The sequence below is a fragment of the Triturus cristatus genome, chromosome 6, assembly GCF_964204655.1.
Source record: "Triturus cristatus chromosome 6, aTriCri1.1, whole genome shotgun sequence".
NCBI classification, from domain to species: domain Eukaryota; kingdom Metazoa; phylum Chordata; class Amphibia; order Caudata; family Salamandridae; genus Triturus; species Triturus cristatus.
Genome location: NC_140589.1, coordinates 1077709438 through 1077730468, shown reverse-complemented (window position 1 = coordinate 1077730468; position 21031 = coordinate 1077709438). Strand labels below are relative to the sequence as shown.

Sequence of the window (21031 nt, the reverse complement as noted above, 5' to 3'; positions counted from 1 at the left end):
CAGTGCATATGCATGAACAGTAATATTGTATGGACAATGAGTGACCTCTATGTAAGGTAGAAAAGCGCCAACCTTCCCATTAAAATAAAATTTGATTTATTTATATTTGTTGTAGGAAAGCGCCTCTTTTGGACATGGTTAGTGTAGGAGGCTAGCTCAGTATATAGTATACACCTATTAGTGAGGCACTCTGCACTGAGTTCAGAGAACCCTTAGTGATAGTTGTAGTGGTCCCTGATAAAGCTCTGAAGGGGTAGCTGTGGAGAGCAGCTAATGCTTATCCAGGAGGGTGGAAAGTGTGTGCATTTACCACAATAGTCAATCGGAAAGCTTACACACCAGAAAGAACCAAACCAGTGTTAGAAAAATACTTCTGTATTTATTAAACCCAACATTAAGATCTACTTGCTAGGTCTTCTTCCCGGAGATATCAAAACACATAAATAAATACTTTAAAACTGGTAATTAAGCATAGAAAAACACATGGGCCCCTATGGGTGGACAAAACCATGTACTAAAAACATGGGAAGTGAGGTGAGCAATCAAACAAGACTGATACCCAAGGATGAAGAAGCCAAGGCAAGCACGGAACCACCAAAGGTAAGTAGCTAGGGCTGCCCGGTGCAGAGGTGTTCCATCGGGTCAAATGTCCATAGGATAACACTGAGAAAGTTGCGGGTGGTATTTTACTGTATCAGGACCCTTCCCAAAGGACCCTGAGGAAACCAATTGGATCAAGGAAGGTTGAAGAGCCACCCCTACCTGTGGATACCCAGGGAACCAGTATATCTATACCAGGGAGCCCAGGTGTGAAGTGGCGACGGAACCACCCGTTGATGTGGGAGGATCTGGGAAGTCCGACGGCTACAACCACTTGTGGACCAGGTCGGTGGAACCCAAACGTGGATTCTGGATGACAAGTACCTGAAAGGAGGAGCAGGAGCACGATTCCACCACTTGTTGGAGGTACTCGCTGTTGTACAAAGGTCTTAATGAAGCACTGTGGAGCCCAGGCGACGATGCAGGAAGGAGAACAGGTGCCGTCCACGAGCTGTCCCATGAAGGTTGCACGGCTACGGAGTTGCTGAAACTTGGAAGAGCATGGAGTTGAAAGTGGCAGTAGGAGTTTTCCTACTGGGAGCAGTCTGGTCTAGGTTCCAGGCTCGATCCAGCAGCAGAGTTCCAGTGTTCAACAGCAGAAGAGTCTTTAGATGATCTTAAGACGACAGTTGGTTCTTCAAGATGTAGTCTGGACGAATCGAAGGACCCACCCTCAGGGGAGCCCTTAAGTAACCCTAAAAGGGGGAAGGACACTTGCAGTGACCCACCTATTAGAGGGGGTCAACGATGCTACTCTGAGGACCTAACCAGTCAGATTTTCCCAGGAGCCAAGATTCAGGATGGTAGAATCAAGCGGCCACTTGGAGGAGCTCTGGGCACCTCTCAGGGAAAGAGCTGGACAGGGGGGTGGTCACTCCCCTGTCCTTTGTGTAGTTTCAGACCGAGCAGGGGCTGGTGGAAATAGCTTTATTCAAGGAGGTCACCAAATGTGACCTTCAATACAGTCTGGAGGCGCTCGCAAATACCCTTACCCTACCTACTTGCAAAGACGAGTTGGTCACACCTCTGCTCTACAGAACATCCTTTCTTCTGCCTTCCCCTGCCTGAGCTAAGCTCAATGGGGGAGGAGGCAAAACAATGCGAGGTCGGCAGCAGGACAAGTTGGCAGGCAGACCCTGCAGGGCTACACAAGTAGGTATTTGGGGGGCTGAGGGGGGTCCTCTAGGGAACCCCCTAGTATATGGTATCCTGCAACTAGCACTGGAAAGTGGTGTAGTTGCATGATTCCAACATGTTTGATACCCAACATGACCAGGTTTGAAGAAGCCATTATGTAGTTGAACATCTTGAGTTGCCAGTCTCCACAACATAACTTAAAATGGCTTCGCCACACCTACAAAGTCCAGAGAAAGAAGTCCGGTATTTGCAGGTGTACCCACACACTTACATCCCACAGGCAGGGTGCATGGTTCTAAGTCCTAAGTGCAGTGACTGGGATATAAGGAAAACCTTATATCTAAAGTGAAAGATGCATGCATCATTTCTTGCAGACTGTGATAGCAGTTCTTCAGACAGTTTGCATGGGCTCCCATGGGTGGCATAATGTATGCTGCGGACCATGGGAGACCCATGTGTACCAATACTCTGGGTACCTCAGTACCATATACCAGGAACTTACAGGGGTACACCGGTGTAGGATGCTGGCTCAGTATATAGTGTTCACCTATGGTGAGGCAGTGCCCTGGGTCCAGACAACCCTTCGTGATAGTGTTAAGGTCCCTGGTAACCAAAGCTCTCAAGGGTTAACCATGGAGAGCAGCTAAGGCTTATTCAGGAGGGTGTAAAGGGGTGCGTTAACCACATAGTCAGCCAGTAAGCCTTCACACAAGAAAGAACCACACAAGTATTTACAAAAATACAGTTGTATTTATAATCACAACACTAATATCTAACTTGGTATATATCCTACCGGGCGGTATCAAATACACAGCAAGAGCACTTCAAAAGCATATATGTACCATAGAAAAACACTTGGGACCCTACGGGGGGTGCAAAACCATATACTAAAAGTGGTAAGTGAAGTAGGTACCAAAATGAGACTATTACCCAAGGATGGAGAAGCAGAGGGCGACCAAAGGTGAGTAGCTAGGGTCCCCAAGGCACCCAGGTGCACAGTGGTTACACAGGGTCAAAGGTCCTTAGGATAACACAGAGTAAGTCGCAGTTGGTATTTTCTGGTGTCAGGACCCTTCAGAAAGGACCCCAAAGCACCAATTGGATTAGGGGAGGTTGGAGAGCCACCCTACCCATGGATACCCAGGGAACCAGAATATCTACACCAGGGAGCCCGGGTGCATATGGATGAAGTGGTGTCTGAACCGCCCGTTGACGCCAATTGATGATCTTGGAAGTCCGGCATCTACTGCGACTGGTGGACCAGGACGGATCCAAACGTGGATTCTGAAAACAGAGCAGGAGCACAATGCCATCCCTGGTCAGAGGTACTTGCTGAAGCACGCTGGTCTTGATAAAGCATCTTTGGAGCCCAGGCTACAATGCAGGAGCACAGGAGCCATCAACAAGCTGTCCCACGACGGATGATGAATGTTGGAGGGTCAGTGACAGGCTGGACCACCAACAATCCTTGGCAGCCATAATAGTCGGGGTAAAGGTAAAGATGCTTGCATGCAGACCAGCAAGTTCAGTGGGACTAACCCAGCAAGGGTAAGCCAATGCCCGCATGCAGGAAAACCAGCAGGAATCGTGCGAACCCCCTTGAGGACCCTCTGCCAGCAGGCATAGGGAGTCGTAGGGAAGCCTAAGCACAAAGGAGATGAAGGCTCCCGATACAGAGGATGCAGGCAGGACGTTGTGCTTGTAGCTGTGCGATGCTGGAGGCTGGGGCTTCTTGGATCTTGAAGATCTTCCGTGAAGAGAGTCAACAAGCCTTGGCAACAGCTGGCCGACATGGTTCACAGGGAGGTGGTTCAGGTCTGCTGCAGAGGGATTACAGTTGTCCAAGTGGCAGGGAAGACTAGCCAGGCCTCTGGGGAGCCAACAAACCACTATCTGTGCTGTAGAGCCGGAAGATGTCTGTGGGACAGCTGGATCCACAAGGCGGTTGACATCGTCGAGGTGCCTGCAGATGCAGGGGAGTGCCTCCTTCACTCCAAGGAAGATTTATTCTTGCTATTTTGATACAGAGTCTTGGGAGACTCAGAAGGATGTACAGCCACAGAAGTTGCAGAACCTGGAATAGCACAGAAAAAGTTGCAGTAGGAGTCTTCCTACCAGAAGCTCTCTTTGTCTTGGTTCCTGGCTAGGTTGAGGAGCAGAGTTTGATGGCCAACAGCAGAAGTGCTGAGACAGAAATTCAGATGAACCTAGTCAGGACTTGAAGGTGAAGTCTGGACGAATCTAAGGATCCAGCCTCAAGGGAGCCCTTAAGTAATCCAGGAAAGGGGATGAACGGCTTTTGCTGTGACCCACCGGGGGGGGGGGGGGGGGGTCAATGACGCTACTCTCTGCATTCTTGACCAGTCAGATGTTCCCAGGGGCCTCTGCACATCTGAGATTTAACATTGCAGAATCAAGTGGCACCTGGGGAGGAGCCAGACAGACAAGGGGGTGGTCACTCCCCTGTCCTTTGTGGAGTTTAGCACCAGGGCGAGAGCCAAGGGCTCCTGGACTGTCACAACCTGTTTTTTTCGTAAGGGGGGTACCAAATGTGCTCTTCAAGGCAGTCTGGAGATGCTCAGAAGCACCTCCACCCTAGCCTATGACACCTTTTTTCTAAAGGAGAGGTAGATGCTCTCCTCTGCAGTAAATCCTTTTTTCTGCCTTTCCCTGCCCAAGTTAAGCTCAGCAGCAGGAGGGCAGAACCATGTCTGGGGTCCGCAGTAGCACTGGCTTGCACGCAGACCGGATAGACGTGGGGAGGGGGGGTTCTCCAAGGAGCCTCCCCAGTACATGGGATCATGCAGCTAGCAGCAGAATCAGTGTAGTGGCATGATTCCAACATGTTTAATACCAAACATGACCTGGTTCGGTGAAGCCATTATGTAGTTGGAATCTCGACTTGGCCAGTGTCCACTACATACCTTAAAATGGCTTCTCTGCACTTACAAAGCCCAGAGAACGGACTCTGGGGTTTGTAGGGTGTCTCTGCTCGTGCAGGGGCTCCCTCACATTTAGAACCATGCACCCTGCCTGTGGGCTGTAAGGCCTACCGTAGGGGTGACTAACAGCTTTTAAGTGCAGTGACCGGGATATAAGGAAAACCTTCAATCTAAAGTGAAAGGTGCATGCACTATTTCATGCAGGCTGCTATGGCAGACCTGCAGACACAGTTTGCATGGGTTCCCATGCGAGGCATAATATATGCTGCAGCCCTAGGGAGATTCCTGGTGTACCAGTGCCCATAGTTACCATATACTGGGGGCTTACACAAGCATACCAATTGTGAGGTGTACAAAGTACTTACCGATGAATTGAGGCGGGAGGTGTCAATAGTTGGCCTGGCATATGCTGGTCACTAGTTATAGTGGCCACCTTGCACCAGTCCAATTCGACTCTTATGGTAGATAGGTTTAAGACAACCTTTTAAAGAAAGCTATCCTAGTGGTAGCTGTGGAGAGCAGCCTTCGGGCTATGTCTCAGAGGAATGTAAAGCAGCTTGTTTTACCTTATAATCTCTTGAATTACCAAATGAAAGGGCACCACACAGGTATATATATCAAATATATAAGTATTTATTACTAGACACACTCTACTAATCTCTTTATGAGATTAGAAACCAGGTACAAATGTCAACGTTTCACAATAAATTAAGCACAAATATGGCTGGAGCCCTAGGGGCGTACCAGACCATATACTAAAAGTGGTATAAGGATGTCGACTTGCACAATGACAAGGCCTTGGGCCTGGGGAATCGCTGGGGCTTCACTACTGCAGTGTTAGCAGGTAAGTAACAGGCCCACGGGAGACGCGTGCAGTGTGTGAACACAGCCGCGGGTTCCCTATTGATTACAATGAAGCAAGTCGCAGTTTGATTTTTAAAGTTTTAGGGTACTTCGAGGAAGTCTACAAGCAAGCCACTTACAAGGTAAGTACTTCGAGGGCCAACACACACTAGGGCACCGGAGTGCATGAGTTACCTCACCCAGGGAAGCCGGGTGCATAGGTGTCTTTTGCTGTCTGGTCGCGTAGCTGTTTTCTATGGAGACCAAAGAAGACTTGCTGCTTGTGTCGACTGAAGACTATAACTAGTGACCAGCATATGCCAGGCCAACTATTCACATTGGTGGGCAGCGTGTGGGATTCCAGCTTGCCATTGTTTTACCAGAAAATCTCAATTTGAATTACTAACCGAAAACCACTAAAGGTACTCAAGGTACATATAAAGTCAAGCTTAGTGTCAATAAGTTCTACTGAACTTAGAGCTGTTTGTGAAGGGATAAGCACACCCTTGCTACAGCTCAAGCTAGGTTCAGTAGGCAAAAAACTAGTGTAGGTAGTACAACACTGCACAACACTAGAATGTCCTCAAAAGGTGGAGCCAGTGGGTCTACCAAGCCTCAGTACAAGGACATGACCTACTATGACTTGAAGGCCATGTGTGGTGCAAGACACCTGAAGCAAGGACAGAGTCCCTCCACACAACACCTGATAGATCTGTTAGTAGCACATGATCTTAGACTAGCTATAGGAGCTAGTGGATCTGGATCAGGGGGTAGGTCAACCATAGTCTCTGGGTCTGATGATGAAAATCAAGATGACCTGGAGTCTGTGATTGAAGGGCCGGACCCAGAAAGGTCTGAACAGGACAGAGGAATCCTCCCTAAGAGGACTGATGGAGTGGAAGAGAGGCCTAGGTCCCTTTCAAGGGACTCTGACCATTCATATCACTCTAACAGAGAATCGGTCCATCAGAGGAACTCCTACTTACATAGAGAGACCTCCTATGATCGAAGGTACAAGATGCTCCAGTATGAGGAAGCTAGGCTTGCCCTCAGAACCAAGCAATTGGCCTTAGATAGAGAAGCCTTTGAGCTCCAGAGAGCTTCTAGAAAAGAGGGTTTAGATACCCCTGGTGGCAGAAAGTGTCCCTAGAGGCAGATTACATTTCAGACCATAGGAACCTGTCCAAGGTTGTTCCTCCCTACCAGAGTGGGGATGATATCCACAAATGGATAACTGCTATGGAGAGGGCCTGTAAAGTGCAACAGGTCCCCCAGAAACAGTGGGCAGCAATCTTGTGGCTCCCCTTTTCAGATAAAGGTAGAGATAAGCTCTTCACTGTCAGAGAAGAGGATGCTTATGACTATGAAGCCCTGAAGAGTGCATTAATAGATGGGTTTGGCTTAACCACTGAACAGTACAGGTTGAAATTCAGAGATACCCAGAAAGCACAGACTCAGGATTGGACTGACTTTAATTGTGCAACCAAGGCCCTAGAAGGTTGGCTGGTTGGTAGTAGAGTTGCTGATTTTAAGGGATTGTATCATCTTATAATGAGAGAACGGATCATTAATAATTGCCAAAACCAGTTGTTGCATCAGTACCTGGTGGATTCTGATCTGACCTCTCACCAGGAATTGGGAAAGAAGGCAGACAAATGGGTCAGAACCAGGGTGAGGCAGAAAACCCAGAACCAAGGGGGTGACACCAAGAAGCAAGATCCTAAAGGCTCAGATAAAGGTGGGGGGTTAAGTCAAAAGACCAGAAGTCTTCACAAGGGCCCCAAAAATCTACTACTGGTGGGGATTCACAGTCTACAAAGAGAAAAGGCCAAAAGAAGCCCTGGTGCAAATTCTGTAAACAAAGGGCACTGGACTACTGATTGTACCAAGTCCAAAGACCAAACCACCACCACTCCAGCCCCTAAGGCAACTGTTCCCCCTAGTGCAGTCATTGGTGGAGGTAATAATCAGAATAAGGGTGCAGTAGGGTTGACCCTGGGTTCTGATGTGGACTCTGGCCTAGTCAGAGTACCAACACAGGCATTGCTAGTTTTTGAGGGAGACCTTGATATGTCCATCCTAGTGAGCCCCAGTAACCTGAGCAAGTACAAACAGCAGCCTATCATAAATGGCAAACAGGCTTTGGCATTCAGGGACACAGGTGCTAGTGTCACCATGGTGGCAGAGGATCTAGTGGACCCTGCACAGATCATCCTGGGTAAAATGTACCAGGTGACCAATGCAAGCAATGTCAGGACCAACCATAGTCTGGCAGTTGTGAATTTCTCCTGGGGAGGGGTAACTGTCCTCAAAAAGGTAGTAGTCCGTGCAGACCTCCCTGTCGAATGTTTGTTGGTTAATGATCTGGAGACTTCAGCCTGGTCTGAAGTGGAATTATGGACTCATGCTGTGATGTTGGGCATACCTGCAGAGGTATTTGCTGTGACCAGGTCACAAGCCAAAATGCATAAAGCTGAACCAGCTCTGGATCCTGAAACTAGGGACCAGATGCTACCCAAGAGGAGGAGCAGTAGGGTTAAGGCTGGGCCTTCCCCTCTGTCTCAGATGTCAGATTCCCCTCCTGAGGGAAGAGAAGCAGAGCCTGAAGAAGGAACTGCCCCAGAGGAACTTGAGCCTTGTCAGGTTGAGTTCTTGGGGGGAGGGGGGGCTTCCAGGGAAGATCTGAGCAAGGAGCAACAGTGCTTCCCCTCTCTTAAACCCCAGACAGCAAGCTGCTGGGAGTGCTAGTGGGTCCCATAAAGTTTATTGGGATGAGGGGCTCCTATATTCTGAGGCTACCCCTGGAGCCACCAGGAGGTTGGTAATACCGCAGGGTTTAGGGGGTTCCTCTTGACCCTAGCACATGACATCCCATTGGCAGGACACTTGGGCCAAAACAAGACCTGGGACAGGCTTGTTCCACATTTTCATTGGCCACACGTCTGAGGACACCAAGGAGTTTTGTCGCTCCTGTGTCACTTGCCAAGCCAGTGGCAAGTCAGGTGGCACAACAAAGCCCCCCCTGATACCACTTCCTGTGGTGGGGGTTCCCTTTGAAAGGGTAGGGATTGACATTGTTGGTCCCCTTGACCCTCCAACTGCGTCCGGGCACAGATTTATACTGATGGTAGTGGATCATGCCACCAGGTATCCTAAGGACTACCACAGCTCCTGTGGTAGCAAGAGCCCTTATTGGAGTTTTCTCCAGAGTGGGTTTCCCTAAGAAGGTCATATCTGACAGAGGTACAAACTTTGTCAGGATATCTAAAAGCAATGTGGAAGGAGTGTGGTGTCAACTACAAGTTCACTATTCCCCCATCACCCACAATGCAATGGGTTAGTTGAGAGATTCAACAAAACCCTAAAGGGAATGATTAAAGGCCTCCCAGAAAAGCTTAGGCGAAAATGGGACCTTTTACTTCCCTGCCTTCTGTTTGCATACATGGAGGTCCCAAAGAAGGGGGTTGGCTACAGCCCTTTTGAACATCTGTTTGGGCACCCTGTGAGAGGACCCTTATGTCTGGTGAAGGAGGGCTGGGAGTTACCTCTCAAACCTCCCAAACAGGATGTGATTGACTATGTACTTGGTCTCCGCTCCCGGATGGCAGAGTACATGAAGAAGGGAACTGAAAACCTTGAGGCTAGCCAAGAATTACAAAAAGCTTGGCATGACCAAAAGGCAGTCCTGACTGTTTATCAGCCAGGCCAGAAAGTGTGGGTGTTGGAGCCTGTGGCCCCAGCAGCCCTCCAGGACAAATGGAGTGGCCCCCATACAATTGTTGAGAAAAAGGGAGAAGTCACCTACTTGGTGGATCTTTGAACTCCCAGGAGCCCCCTTAGGGTGCTCCATGTCAACAGACTTAAACCATATGTGGACAGGGCTGACATGGGCTTGCTCATTGCAACTGATGAGGATCAGGAGGAGGAGAGTGACCCTCTCCCTGACCTGCTCTCACAGAACCCTGATGATGGGTCAGTTGATGGTGTTGCTTTGGCAAGCAGCCTCACTGAACATCAACAAACTGAATGTAGACAAGTGCTACAGCAGTTTAGACATATGTTTAGCCTGACCCCAAGTCAGACTTCCTGGTGCACCCATGAGGTGGACACTGGAGACAGTCTGCCTGTAAAGAGTTAAATCTACAGGCAACCTGACCATGTCAGGGACTGTATCAGAACTGAAGTCCATAAAATGTTGGAACTAGGTGTTATTGAGCCCTCAGATAGCCCTTGGAACTAGGTGTTATTGAGCCCTCAGATAGCCCTTGGGCTAGCCCAGTAGTCCTTGTGCCAAACCCTCATACCCAGGGTGGTAAGAAAGAGATGAGGTTTTGTGTTGACTACAGGGGCCTCAATGCAGTCACCAGGACTGATGCCTATCCAATTCCCAGGGCAGATGAACTTCTAGACACTTTGGCCTCAGCCAAGTATCTGAGTACATTTGACCTAACAGCTGGCTCCTGGCAAATCAAGTTAGCTGATGATGCCAAGACCAAAACAGCATTTGCAACCCCTGGTGGGCACGATCACTTTCTGGTAATGCCCTTTGGTCTGAAAAATGCACCTGCCACTTTTCAGAGGTTGGTGAATAAAGTTCTGACTGGTATGGAAACTTATTGCTCAGCTTATCTAGATGATATTGCGGTCTTTAGTTCCACCTGGCAGGATCACCTGGTCCACCTCGGGAATGTTTTAGAGGCCCTGCAAAAAGCAGGCCTCACTATCCAGGCTACTAAGTGCCAGATAGGGCAGAGTCAGGTTGTGTACCCGGGCCACCTTGTAGGTGGAGGCCAGGTTCAACCATTGCAGAGCAAAATCCAAACCATAATGGAATGGGTAGCTCCAACAACCCAGACACAGGTCAGAGCCTTATTAGGCCTGACTGGGTACTATAGTACTGTCTCAACTTAATGATGAAGGTCAAGACCAGCCAGTAGCTTTCATAAGCAGAAGGCTGACCCCTAGAGAGAAACGTTGGTCAGCTATAGAGAGGGAGGCCTTTGCTGTGGTGTGGGCCCTGAAGAAGCTGAGGCCATACTTGTTTGGCACTCACTTCATAGTTCAGACTGACCACAAGCCCCTCATATGGCTCAAACAGATGAAAGGTGAAAATCCTAAATTGCTCAGGTGGTCCATTTCCCTACAGGGGATGGACTATACAGTGGAACATAAACCTGGGACCCAACATGCCAATGCAGATGGACTCTCAAGGTATTTCCACTTAGAACATGAAGACTCAACTGGTCGAGGTTAGTTTAATGTCCCTGCGTTTGGTGGGGGGGGGGGGGGTAGTGTAGGAGAGTAGGATCTGCACTTATGTTGCCCCCACTTTTTTTCTGATGTATACACTAGTTTCTGGCCTAGTCTGGCTGGGTCCCTGCTAATCAGGGCCCCAGTCTCTGTTCTCTCTAAACAACTTGGTGTGCATATTAGATGCACTAGTGATTGGATACTGGGGTACCTTATGAGCCCCTAGTGTATGGTACCTTAGGTACCTAGGGCATTGGTACTTCACAGGCCTACCAGGGGCTGCAGCATGTATTATGCCACCCCTGGGAAGCATTCTCAATCTGACACCACAGGCCTGCTACTGCAGCCTGTGTGAGGTAGTGTTAGCACTCCTAACTGAGGTATAGGTTTCTATATCTCACCATACACACACATATAAACCTATCAGCCACCCCTATGGCAGACCCTATCAATCCTGAGGGCAGGGTGCTTGGTTTACTATGTGAGTGGGGTGCCTCTGCATGAGCAGGACCCCTCTGCGGCTACCAGAGTCTATTCTCTATAGCTGTTTGTGGATGCGGTTAAACCATATACTCTTTAAGTGCATTATAACCTCCCGGTAAATGCTAACTTTGGAATGACTGCATCAAAACATGTCGTGTTTGGTGTCAAACAACTTGGAGTCATACCCCCACACCAGTAACTGGTGCCGGAGTATGATCCCACCCTTCTAGAGGGGATGACATGTACCTACTGTACTAAACAACAGAAATCTGAAAGAGCCCTGGCATCACAAAATGGATGCCACCAGCACAGACACTGGGCTGCCCTCCTGCTGCTGACAAACTCGCAGTGGAGGGAGCCCAACAAAAGGCATCCTGTCACAGGGAGGTGTCGCCACCTTCCAGACAGGATTTAGTGTATTGGGGCTGGGTGGGTGCACTCCTAGAGTGCTTTGAAGTCCTGCACTAAGGGAGCAGTAGGCTCCTCTGTGCATATGCCAGCTCAAACCGGTTCAGGGGCTACCTGTCGCTGCTCTGGCGCGAAACTGGACAAAGGGAAGTGGGTGTAACCACCCCCTACCCTGACCCTCCTAGAGGAGTGGTCATAGAGCTAGTCCCTCCCCTATCTTCACTATAAGAAAGCAAGCATTTCCAGTGCAATTAAGATAACCCTGGACGACGCTCTACAAAGAAGAATCCTGGCCCTTCGACGTTCCACTACCTTTGGAAGACAGAAGAATCTCCCTTGGAGTCAAGGAGTGACTCCCCTGCTTGGCAGGCACCAAAAACCTTAATCTACGGTTGCAAACGTTCCCACTCCCACCGGAGTTCGAAGTCCCTGCTGCCCCGGAAGTGGATTTCCTGACTTCTCGACGGCCATTGTGAGTCCCCAGCAAAGCTGTGGCGAGTGGACCCCACGAGTGATGAGTAACAGCAATACCCGGGGACGGTGCACTATTCTCGAGTGCAATCCCTTAACAACGTTCTACGAACTTGTGCTTTGGACCATTTGTTGCCCAAGCCTCCAGCAGGTCTTGCAGCAAAAATCAGCGGCCTACCCCGTCCCGAGTGACCGTGGGCTCCTGTGAAGCATTTCCTGAGGAGGCGTCTTCGCGATCACGTGCCCGTTGGCTAGTGGGTCCCCCGAAGACTTTCTCATCGACTAAAAGGGCTCCCCTGGTTGCTCCAGGCCTGCCCTCACTCACCCTCGCTGGGTGAGTCCCTCAGACCTTGCTGGTCTGCACCATCGACTTTCTTCAGTCTACACGAGACTTGCAGTTGCGAAGGCTTGTTGGCTCCAATCCGGTTGCCGACACCGCCATCAGCTGCAGACGTCATAGGGCACTCCGAATCCAGCTGCTGGTCATCGTCGATCCTTCCTGGACCTCGTGAGCGAAGAGTCAAAACACCGTTGACGCCCTGAAATCACGCGACATCTGTGGTCATCCATCTTGCTGGCCACCGGTCACTGGCAAGTGACCTTGAACACTGTCCCTTCAATTTTCAGGTCTTCTGCATCGTGAATCCACCTTTGAATTCCACCGGAAACTTCTTCAGTCGACGCAAGCAGCAAGTCTTCTTTGGTCTCCATAGAAAACAGCGGCGTGACCCGACACCAAAAGACACCTATGCACCTGGCTTCCCTGGGTGAGGTAACTCGTGCACTCCGGTGCCCTAGTGTGTGTTGGCCCTCGAACTACTTACCTTGTAAGTGGCTTGCTTGTAGACTTCATCGAAGTACCCTAAAATTTTAAAAATCAAACCGCGACTTTCTCCATTGTAATCAATAGGGAACCCGCGGCTGTGTTCACACACTGCACGCGTCTCCCGTGAGCCTGTTACTTACCTGCTAACACTGCAGTAGTGAAGCCCCAGCGATTCCCCAGGCCTTGTCATTTTGCAAGTCGACCTGGTTATACCATTTTTTTAGTATATGGGCTGGTACGCCCCTTGGATCTCCAGCCATATTTGTGCTTAATTTATTGTGAAACGTTGACATTTGAATGTTTACCTGGTTTCTAATCTCATAAAGAGATTAGTAGTGTGTGTCCGGTAATAAATACATATATATTTGATATACCTTTGTGGTGCCCTTTCATTTGGTAATTCAAGAGATTATAAGGTAAAACAAGCTGCTTTACATTCCTCAGAGACTTAGCCTGAAGGCTGCTCTCCACAGCTACCACTAGGATAGATTTCTTTAAAAGGTTGTCTTAAACCTATCTACCATAAGAGTCGAATTGGACTGGTGCAAGGTGGCCACTATAACTAGTGACCAGCATATGCCAGGCCAACTTCTCACAGGAGGGCACAGACACTGGGGTCCGGATTAGCAGGATCCCAGTGTAGTACAGTTAAAACAAACTGACACAAGGCAAAAAGTGTGGGTAACATATGTCAGAAAGATCCTACTTTCCTACAGTGGGGGTACTCTCAAACCTCCCTTGTCCAGCGGGTTTCTTCAGGGTCCTCTGTGAAGGATCCTGAATCTTAAATATCCTAACCATGACTTCCCCATGTTATCCTATGGACACTAACCCAGTGTATTACCTCTGCATACAGGTGCCTAGGCAATCCTATTAACTTGCCGTTGGTGGTGCGAGCTTCCCTTGTCTTGCAGATTCTTGGGTGGTATCCTCGGTTAGGTACCCTGTTCGTTTTTATGGTTTATTTGTTGTGTGATCATATCTCGGGGTAGGAGATATACCAAGTAGGTTAGTATTTGGTGTTTTAATAAATAATACTTAATTTTGCTAACACTGATGTGGTTCTTTCCTGTGTGCGACCCTCTCTGACGGACTACTGTGGTAATTGCATCTGCTTTACACCCTCCTGGATAAGCCTCAGCTGCTCTCCACAGCTAGTACCTGGAATTCTGTCTCAGTTGGGTTAAGCTTCAGGTAGTTGCTAGATATCCAGCAATGGATGATGTGCAAGCAGTGTTTGAGGCATTGGATGTCTGAAGCATAGAAGACTTTCAAGTACGGTTGTTTATTATTGATATATTAGTGAATCTTGATGTTGTTATCTGTGAGTAAAGCATCAGTTGGCTCCATGCAGAGGTTGAAGATGACAGGAGAAAGTATGGAACTCTGCGGGATGACGCAGTTGATACAGATCTTAAGTGATATGAAAATGTCCATATGAGCAAGCTGGTGTCAATTGGAAAGGCAGGAGACTAAGTGGAGGACATTGCCTGGGAATCCCATTCGAGACTCCAGGGTGCATATGAGGGTGGGATGGTTGACGGTTAAAGGCAGCTGAAAAGGGACGGGTCATCCTCATCTGTGGTCAAGAGGATATATTCTGCGATTTGTAAGGTAGCTCTTTCTGTGCTGCAGCGTGATCTGCAGCCGGACTGATAGTCATACAGGAGATGGTTAGCATTGATGTGATCTTGAAGTTGACATAGGCTGCTTTTTCAATGATCTTGTTGATGAATGGTTCATGAGTGATGGATCAGTAGTTGGCAAGGCTATCGGGGTCTAGTGTATTTTGAAAAAGAAATTATGAAATGTGGGAGGAACTGCCGTCTTGAGAGCTTCTGGAAAGATTCCTTGAGAGAGGCATTGACAAAGTTAAGTAGGAATAAGAGGGTGTACCTAGAGAGAGCTTTGATGAAGAACAATGGTAAGACCGTTCAGGCATTCATGCATCCACTCCTTAACTCATTCTCTAACTCACTAGTCAGCACAATCGCACATAAAGATTTACCAATCAAAGAAAAAACATTTTCACTCTAAAAAGTAAAAAAAAAGCCTTCCCCGTTGACTTTGTTGCTTGTTGTTCTGGCTTTTGGAACTGTGTTGCATTATCAGGAGTTGTGGCTGCTGTATAGTGGAACAATCTTGACAATGATCACGATGGAAACCAGTGTAAACCGCAGTCTGTTATCAAACTTCTATCATTCGTACTTTTAAAGCTCTTTCCTGGCACAACATTTGATAAGTGGCAGTTCAACTGTCAAGTTTGGACCACTGTTTTAACTAAGCTACCTTGGAGCATCTGACCTATGTCCTTTTATATATCTTCTTTCAGCATGGTATCTATAAGTATATCAAAATGTGTGTTGGTAATGATTTCCACGTTGCGAGCACGGTCTGCTCCTGAGAGATGTGAAAGGTGGAAATAGGCAAAGTTTCAGATAGTACAAGCTGAACAGTTTCGACATGCATATTAGTTATGTCCTTTTTCTGTTGCTTTCTGTCACACCTGGGAGACTTGTGTATGATAAGCTCTTCATGCTAGGGGTTTGCACTAAATTTTAACTTGTAGCCTTGTTGCTTCTCCTACTTAGTTATTTGATTTTTGACATGACTATATTAACCTGGTCTCTTTGCCTGTGAGAAGTAATTTTTAATGTGTCATCTTGGGTGTTAATTGAGCCAGGAAGGCGCCATTATGATGTTTATTGTTTTGATTGAAAATTTATACTTGTATGTCTTTTGTGCTACAAGATTGTGTTTTTTTTGTTTGTTTTGGTCCACTAATATTTCTCTGTGGTAGTGTGAACTATTCTGTACCTTGGGCGATGTTTCAGATGCTCTTCCCTAACGTAACAAGGAAAGGTATGAAACCGTTATTAAAAATGACTTTCTACACAATTGAATTTTTTCTTTTCCTCCCTTAGGTGAAAAGGGTGTGAGGGTTGAACTCAACAAACCTTCAGATAGAATTGAAAAAGAAGTTTAAGTCATGCGATCCAGCAGTATACTTTACATATTCTTACCGTTGATCCTTGAAGCTTCTAAGTTAGCTTTTGAATGTGAATCCATGGGACTACAGGAAACAGATGGCCCATCTGCACTAGCAATTGAACTCTGTGTTCAGTTTGCAACCGACAGAAGAATTTTACTGCTAACAGATATTTTTCCTCATGATTGACTTTCAGGCTGCAACTCCTTCTGTGAAGAATATGCGCTATCAGTGAGACATCTGCACATGCGAACACGAAAGAAGTGCTGTGCCTAACGTTTTCCATGATTCTTCTGCCTGAAATGTTACTCAACAGAATCTGATTTGCCTCCCAATTTTCTATGTAGTAAAATTAGAAATTCAAGTAATTTTTTTATGACAAGGTACACTTTTTCAAAGTTGGTGAAAGAAAAATACAGTGTTGGCCTCAAACGCATTGCTCTATTTTTATAAGATTTTCGGTCTGTTCTTTTCTTCGACGAACAATCTAACTGACTTAATTCTGTGATGCCAGTCGGCATCAATTTAGTATTTCATTTTCCATCTAAAGTCAAAAAGGAGCACTTTACTTGCCAACTGATTGTTTATCTATGTTTTGTCTTCTAGTTGGAACCGTAAAACAATAGCTGCTGTGTATTACTTTGTGCTGACTGAAATTGAGGAAACCAATCTTATGATGAATCCTAGTAATATATAATTAAAGCTAGAGGGATGAGATTGTAAGTGCTTTCAAAAATAGATGCCATTATAAAATCGATTACATGACATATTTCTTCCTTAAAAGCATTGGTAAACATCAGGCATTACAGTTAAAGGCTGTCTTTTATAATAGTTTTTTTCTCCACATGCAGGTTATAGTATTGTTTTATCTGTTTTTGTTCTGCTTAAGTTCACACTAGAGATCCTGTAACTAACTGAAATTTAGTATCTAAGGAACTCTTATGGTTCAGAGCGTTTAATTTTATATTTTGCCGAGCCAGACTTGTTAGTCACAGAGGAGAAGCAAATGTTTCCATTACCAGTGGTTGTCCTGAAATGCGAGTTTATTTAATGATGTAACATTTACAGTAGTATTTTTTAGAAAAGGCCTGATTTAAGAGTGTACAAGACATGAAACATTTTATCACTTTTTATTTATTGTGTCCTCTTGCAAATTATTTTCTCTGAAATATCAACTTTGTGATCCAGGTTTATCAAAGGCGATAGTGTGCAAAAGACGTGTAATGGGCAATGACTATTTGTGGTTACAATAAACAGTTAAGTCAAAGAAATCTGTTACTGTAGGAGTCTTCAATAAGCTGCAAGTCTAACCGGTATGGTGTTCAGGCTGTTTCCTGCATTGGTTGCTGTACATTTGTTTAGATAGGTGTCTGAAGATTTCTCTTTCCAAATTGTCCGCTTTTACTGCTAGATTTATCTTTCTCCATTTGTTCCCCGTTCCTGGGCATTAATACATATTGTAGAAATCGATGTGGCTATTGAAGTGAAAATGGAGTTCGGCCAATTAGTAAACAAAAAAATATCACTTGGGTAATCCATAAATGCTATTGCCTGTCAGCGGGATCTGGTCTACTGGTGCAATATGTCTTGGGTACAGCACTCAAAGCATGGCCATTGGCTGAAAAAGCTTGCCAAAAATTCAGAATGTTTTAGCCAGTGGTGTGTACTGAAAAGATGTCCTAAAAGTAGCTAATCTTAAATCCATATAGTGATTTATAGGTCATTTGAACCCACTTCAACTGAAACCTATTCAACAGCATTTGGATGGGTGCGATGGCTGTAAGTCTGCAAATATGTTACAATATTCAGGCAGTTGTTTTATTCCTAATTGCATTTGGAATTGCTTTGTAGAATAAACTTTTATAGTTAAAAACGAATCTGAATTTGTGAACTGAAAAACCCAGGTGAGTGGCAAGTCTGAAAAGCCCACATGCAGTTATGTAGAAAATGAGGCCAATGTGCCTGTCCTGCTTACTGGTGACATTAGCATTCATATAGTCATGCAATACTTATTAACATGGCAATTATACGTTGAATATTGTGAGGAGAAGGGCCGAGTAGATATCTGTGTTTCTATGTCCGGACCGGAGGCTCAGGTTATGCTTTTCTTCTTTCGCTTTACTATGTATACAGAAAAAAACAGCAGCCATTTTACAACATTTAAACTATTCTTCCCATGAACACCAGGGGAAAGAGAAACATTTAACACAGTCCTCCCTTCATGACCATAGCCATGCATCCACATAGTCTTTTGTATGTTTGGCCATCCTCTTTCTTCTCTGCTTTGCAGGCAGTTGTCACCTTTCTTGTTTCTCTCGTTTGGTTAAGCCTAAAAGTTTAAATGCTTTTGTACTGCTGCGATTGACTAGATATTTTCTCTACAGTTTCCCCATGATCACGTAATCGCATTTCTGAGCTCCTTGTGCGACTTGCCAATTTTATTTAGTTGTGGTGCGGCCGTCTGCTTGCATAAGGGTGCTGTAAGTCAGTGCGGCTCAGAGGCTCCGTGCGTCTTTTATATTGTGAGTTAGACACGCGCCTCAGGAGCCTTATCTACGCCTGAGCCAACCCTCTGCTGTCCAGGGTGGTGCCTGGTTCTCTGCCAGATCTGTGATCCCCAATCTTATTTGATTTTAATGCCCCTTCTGGGGGTTTTATTTGGAGCCTCTAAGCTCCCTGTAAGCCCTGCGATATGAATGCAATTGTCACCAGTAAGCAGGGCAGCTACATTGGCCTAATTTTCTCCATAACTGCATGTGGCCTTTTCAGACTAGCCACTGAGGGGTCAATATCTACCAGTGAGGCCCTTAAAGCACCGGATTGCAAACACAGTTACCGGACAGCATTGCCTTGTAAAAAGAACTTGTTGGGGTACCTGTGTCCCAGGGTAGCCACCCTCCAGTAGTGTGCCTCCGGCCCTATAAATATCACTGGGACACCCGCCATCCCCAATAGTGCACGCCTGCATGTCTAGTGCTTAGCGCCCTTCCCCAGAACCTGGGCTGGAGCTGTCAGTTGTTCCTTTCTGCTGTGCAAGTGCCCAGGCAGTGTCCAAAGCACTCTGAGCTACCTCTTGGTACGATGGAAAAGGCTACCAATGAGGAATAGGACCCTCTCTCATTGCTCCAGTGGGACGACTATTTCTATGAGGAGGTAGATGCCAAATTCTATATGGCAGTTAATGAACTTATGGCCCCTATTGTAGCTGCGCCTCTTAGGGAGGATTGCGCAAGAGTGCACGAAAATGACAGCACATCGGGGACCTGTCCCTGCGATAGCCCAACCTCAATCCAGAAGCCCCTCCCCGAAGAAGAAATGTCTTCAAGGGGTAGATCATGATTCTTTCACACGTCTCAAGCCAGCATTCCTGGCTCGAAACCCTCCCCAAGACAGCCATGCTGAAACACCACCTCTCCCGGCCAGTTACTCCTGATCACTATGGTAATGTTGATTCCTGGGGAGACATTTGATGAGGCTGGTTCCTCCAGACCTTGGCGCCCATATTCAGACCCACCCCCAATACCAGAAGCTGATGATGGTATGTTCAACCCAGATTATATTATCCATCCCAGGTCAGCTGAATGGGTACCAGGGGACAAGGTAGCAAAGTATAAACAAAGCACTATGATCCAGCACACCACATAATCATTATACAATGTTGTATATTGAAGAATATCAATTCAATCTGCAGGTCTGGTTTCAAATTTCTTTATTTATTTTTATTCTTTAAAATCTGCGTAGCCAACGCGTTTCGTCCTTACGGACTTCTTCAGGGCAAAACTGTAATAAGAGGGTCTTTTCCGTATGTTCCCTCAATACTGAAATTGGTAGTTAGCGTTTCTTTAGAGAAAAATTTATATACGACCGTTGTAATTCCTCGAGTTTGTGTAGTGCTCTCAGTGTAAGTTGGCCTGTTAGGAACTATGATTTATATCTATTTTAAAACTCATAAGAACGGTCCTTCCATCACGTAGTCCAAGCGACAACGGTCGTATATACATTTTTCTCTAAAGTAATGCTAACTACCAACTTCAGTATTACTGCGCTCCCCTTCGAAACTGTTTCTTTGGGTTCCCCTCTGTGTGCAATTCACTCTACCCTGCGTAAGTATTGTTTCAAACACGTATCCCCTTCTCCATGTATCGCATCAGTCAAGGAAAGACTATTTAGATCGAAGATCTTCGGGAAGGCCGTCCAGCCTAACCAAAGACTTCGCAGTCGATGGAACGTACTCCATTCAAATTCTGTCCTAGGTGCCACGCCAAGCACACTGACTCGCACGAAGTGTGCAATTTGTGCTAGTCTCCGGAGCACAACGAACAGGGCTGCAACGCGTGCAGGTCGTTCTGATCGAAGAAAACGCTCTGTGATCGTCTGGCTCGACGGCGCAAAATGTAAAGTCAAATACACGCCAGACCTCCTCGGCGATGGATCTGAGCATGAATTCGATGCACAAGGGGGGCTTGGGAAGAAAAAGAAGAACTTGCCTCCATTCCAGAAACGAACTCCAAGATGGAAGAAGACTTGCCACAAGTTCAACGTCCAGTGGGTACTGAACGCCCCTTCACCCAAACTCCAGCTCAGCATGCCTCGATCGTAAAATGTTACTTACCCAGTAAGCATCTGTTCTTGGCATGTAGAGCTGTAGATTCACATGCTCCCACCTGCCTCCCCGAGTACCTATACCTGTGCAGTTTCTTACATACATATGCATGGACATCTTTATTCGACACTTACTAACTCCATTCGCACCCTCTGCGGGAAAATAATTTAACAATGGAGTCGATGCCCATGTGCACTATCACCGAAAGGAGGAGTCGCCTACCTCGTGACTGGAAAGACTTCTTCGAAGAAAAATAACTTACAAATATCTGGACCCAACACTAGATGGCAGGGGTATGCAAAGCATGTGCATCTACAGCTGTACATGCCAAGAACAGATGCTTACAGGGTAAGTAACATTTTCCTTTTGATTGCCCCTTTCAACTTTATCCTCTCATTTGGAGTTCCCATTCTTTTTTGGGATGTAGACAGTGCTCTTGTCTATTTAGGTCAAGCACCTTTTGAACCAATGGCAGCCTA

At 46.6% G+C, this 21031-nt stretch overlaps 1 protein-coding gene across 2 annotated transcripts in view; it reads left to right on the top strand.

The window, feature by feature from the left end:
• EGLN1 (egl-9 family hypoxia inducible factor 1) overlaps positions 1 to 17220 on the top strand; it is a 273058-nt gene extending 255838 nt beyond the window's left edge. For both annotated transcript variants that reach the window (XM_085611948.1, XM_085611950.1), the window contains one exon: positions 15885 to 17220. In XM_085611948.1, the coding sequence (XP_085468074.1) occupies positions 15885 to 15946 (62 nt within the window). In that variant the 3' untranslated portion in view covers positions 15947 to 17220. The remainder of the gene's footprint in view (positions 1 to 15884) is intronic.
• Positions 17221 to 21031: the final 3811 nt, after the last annotated feature.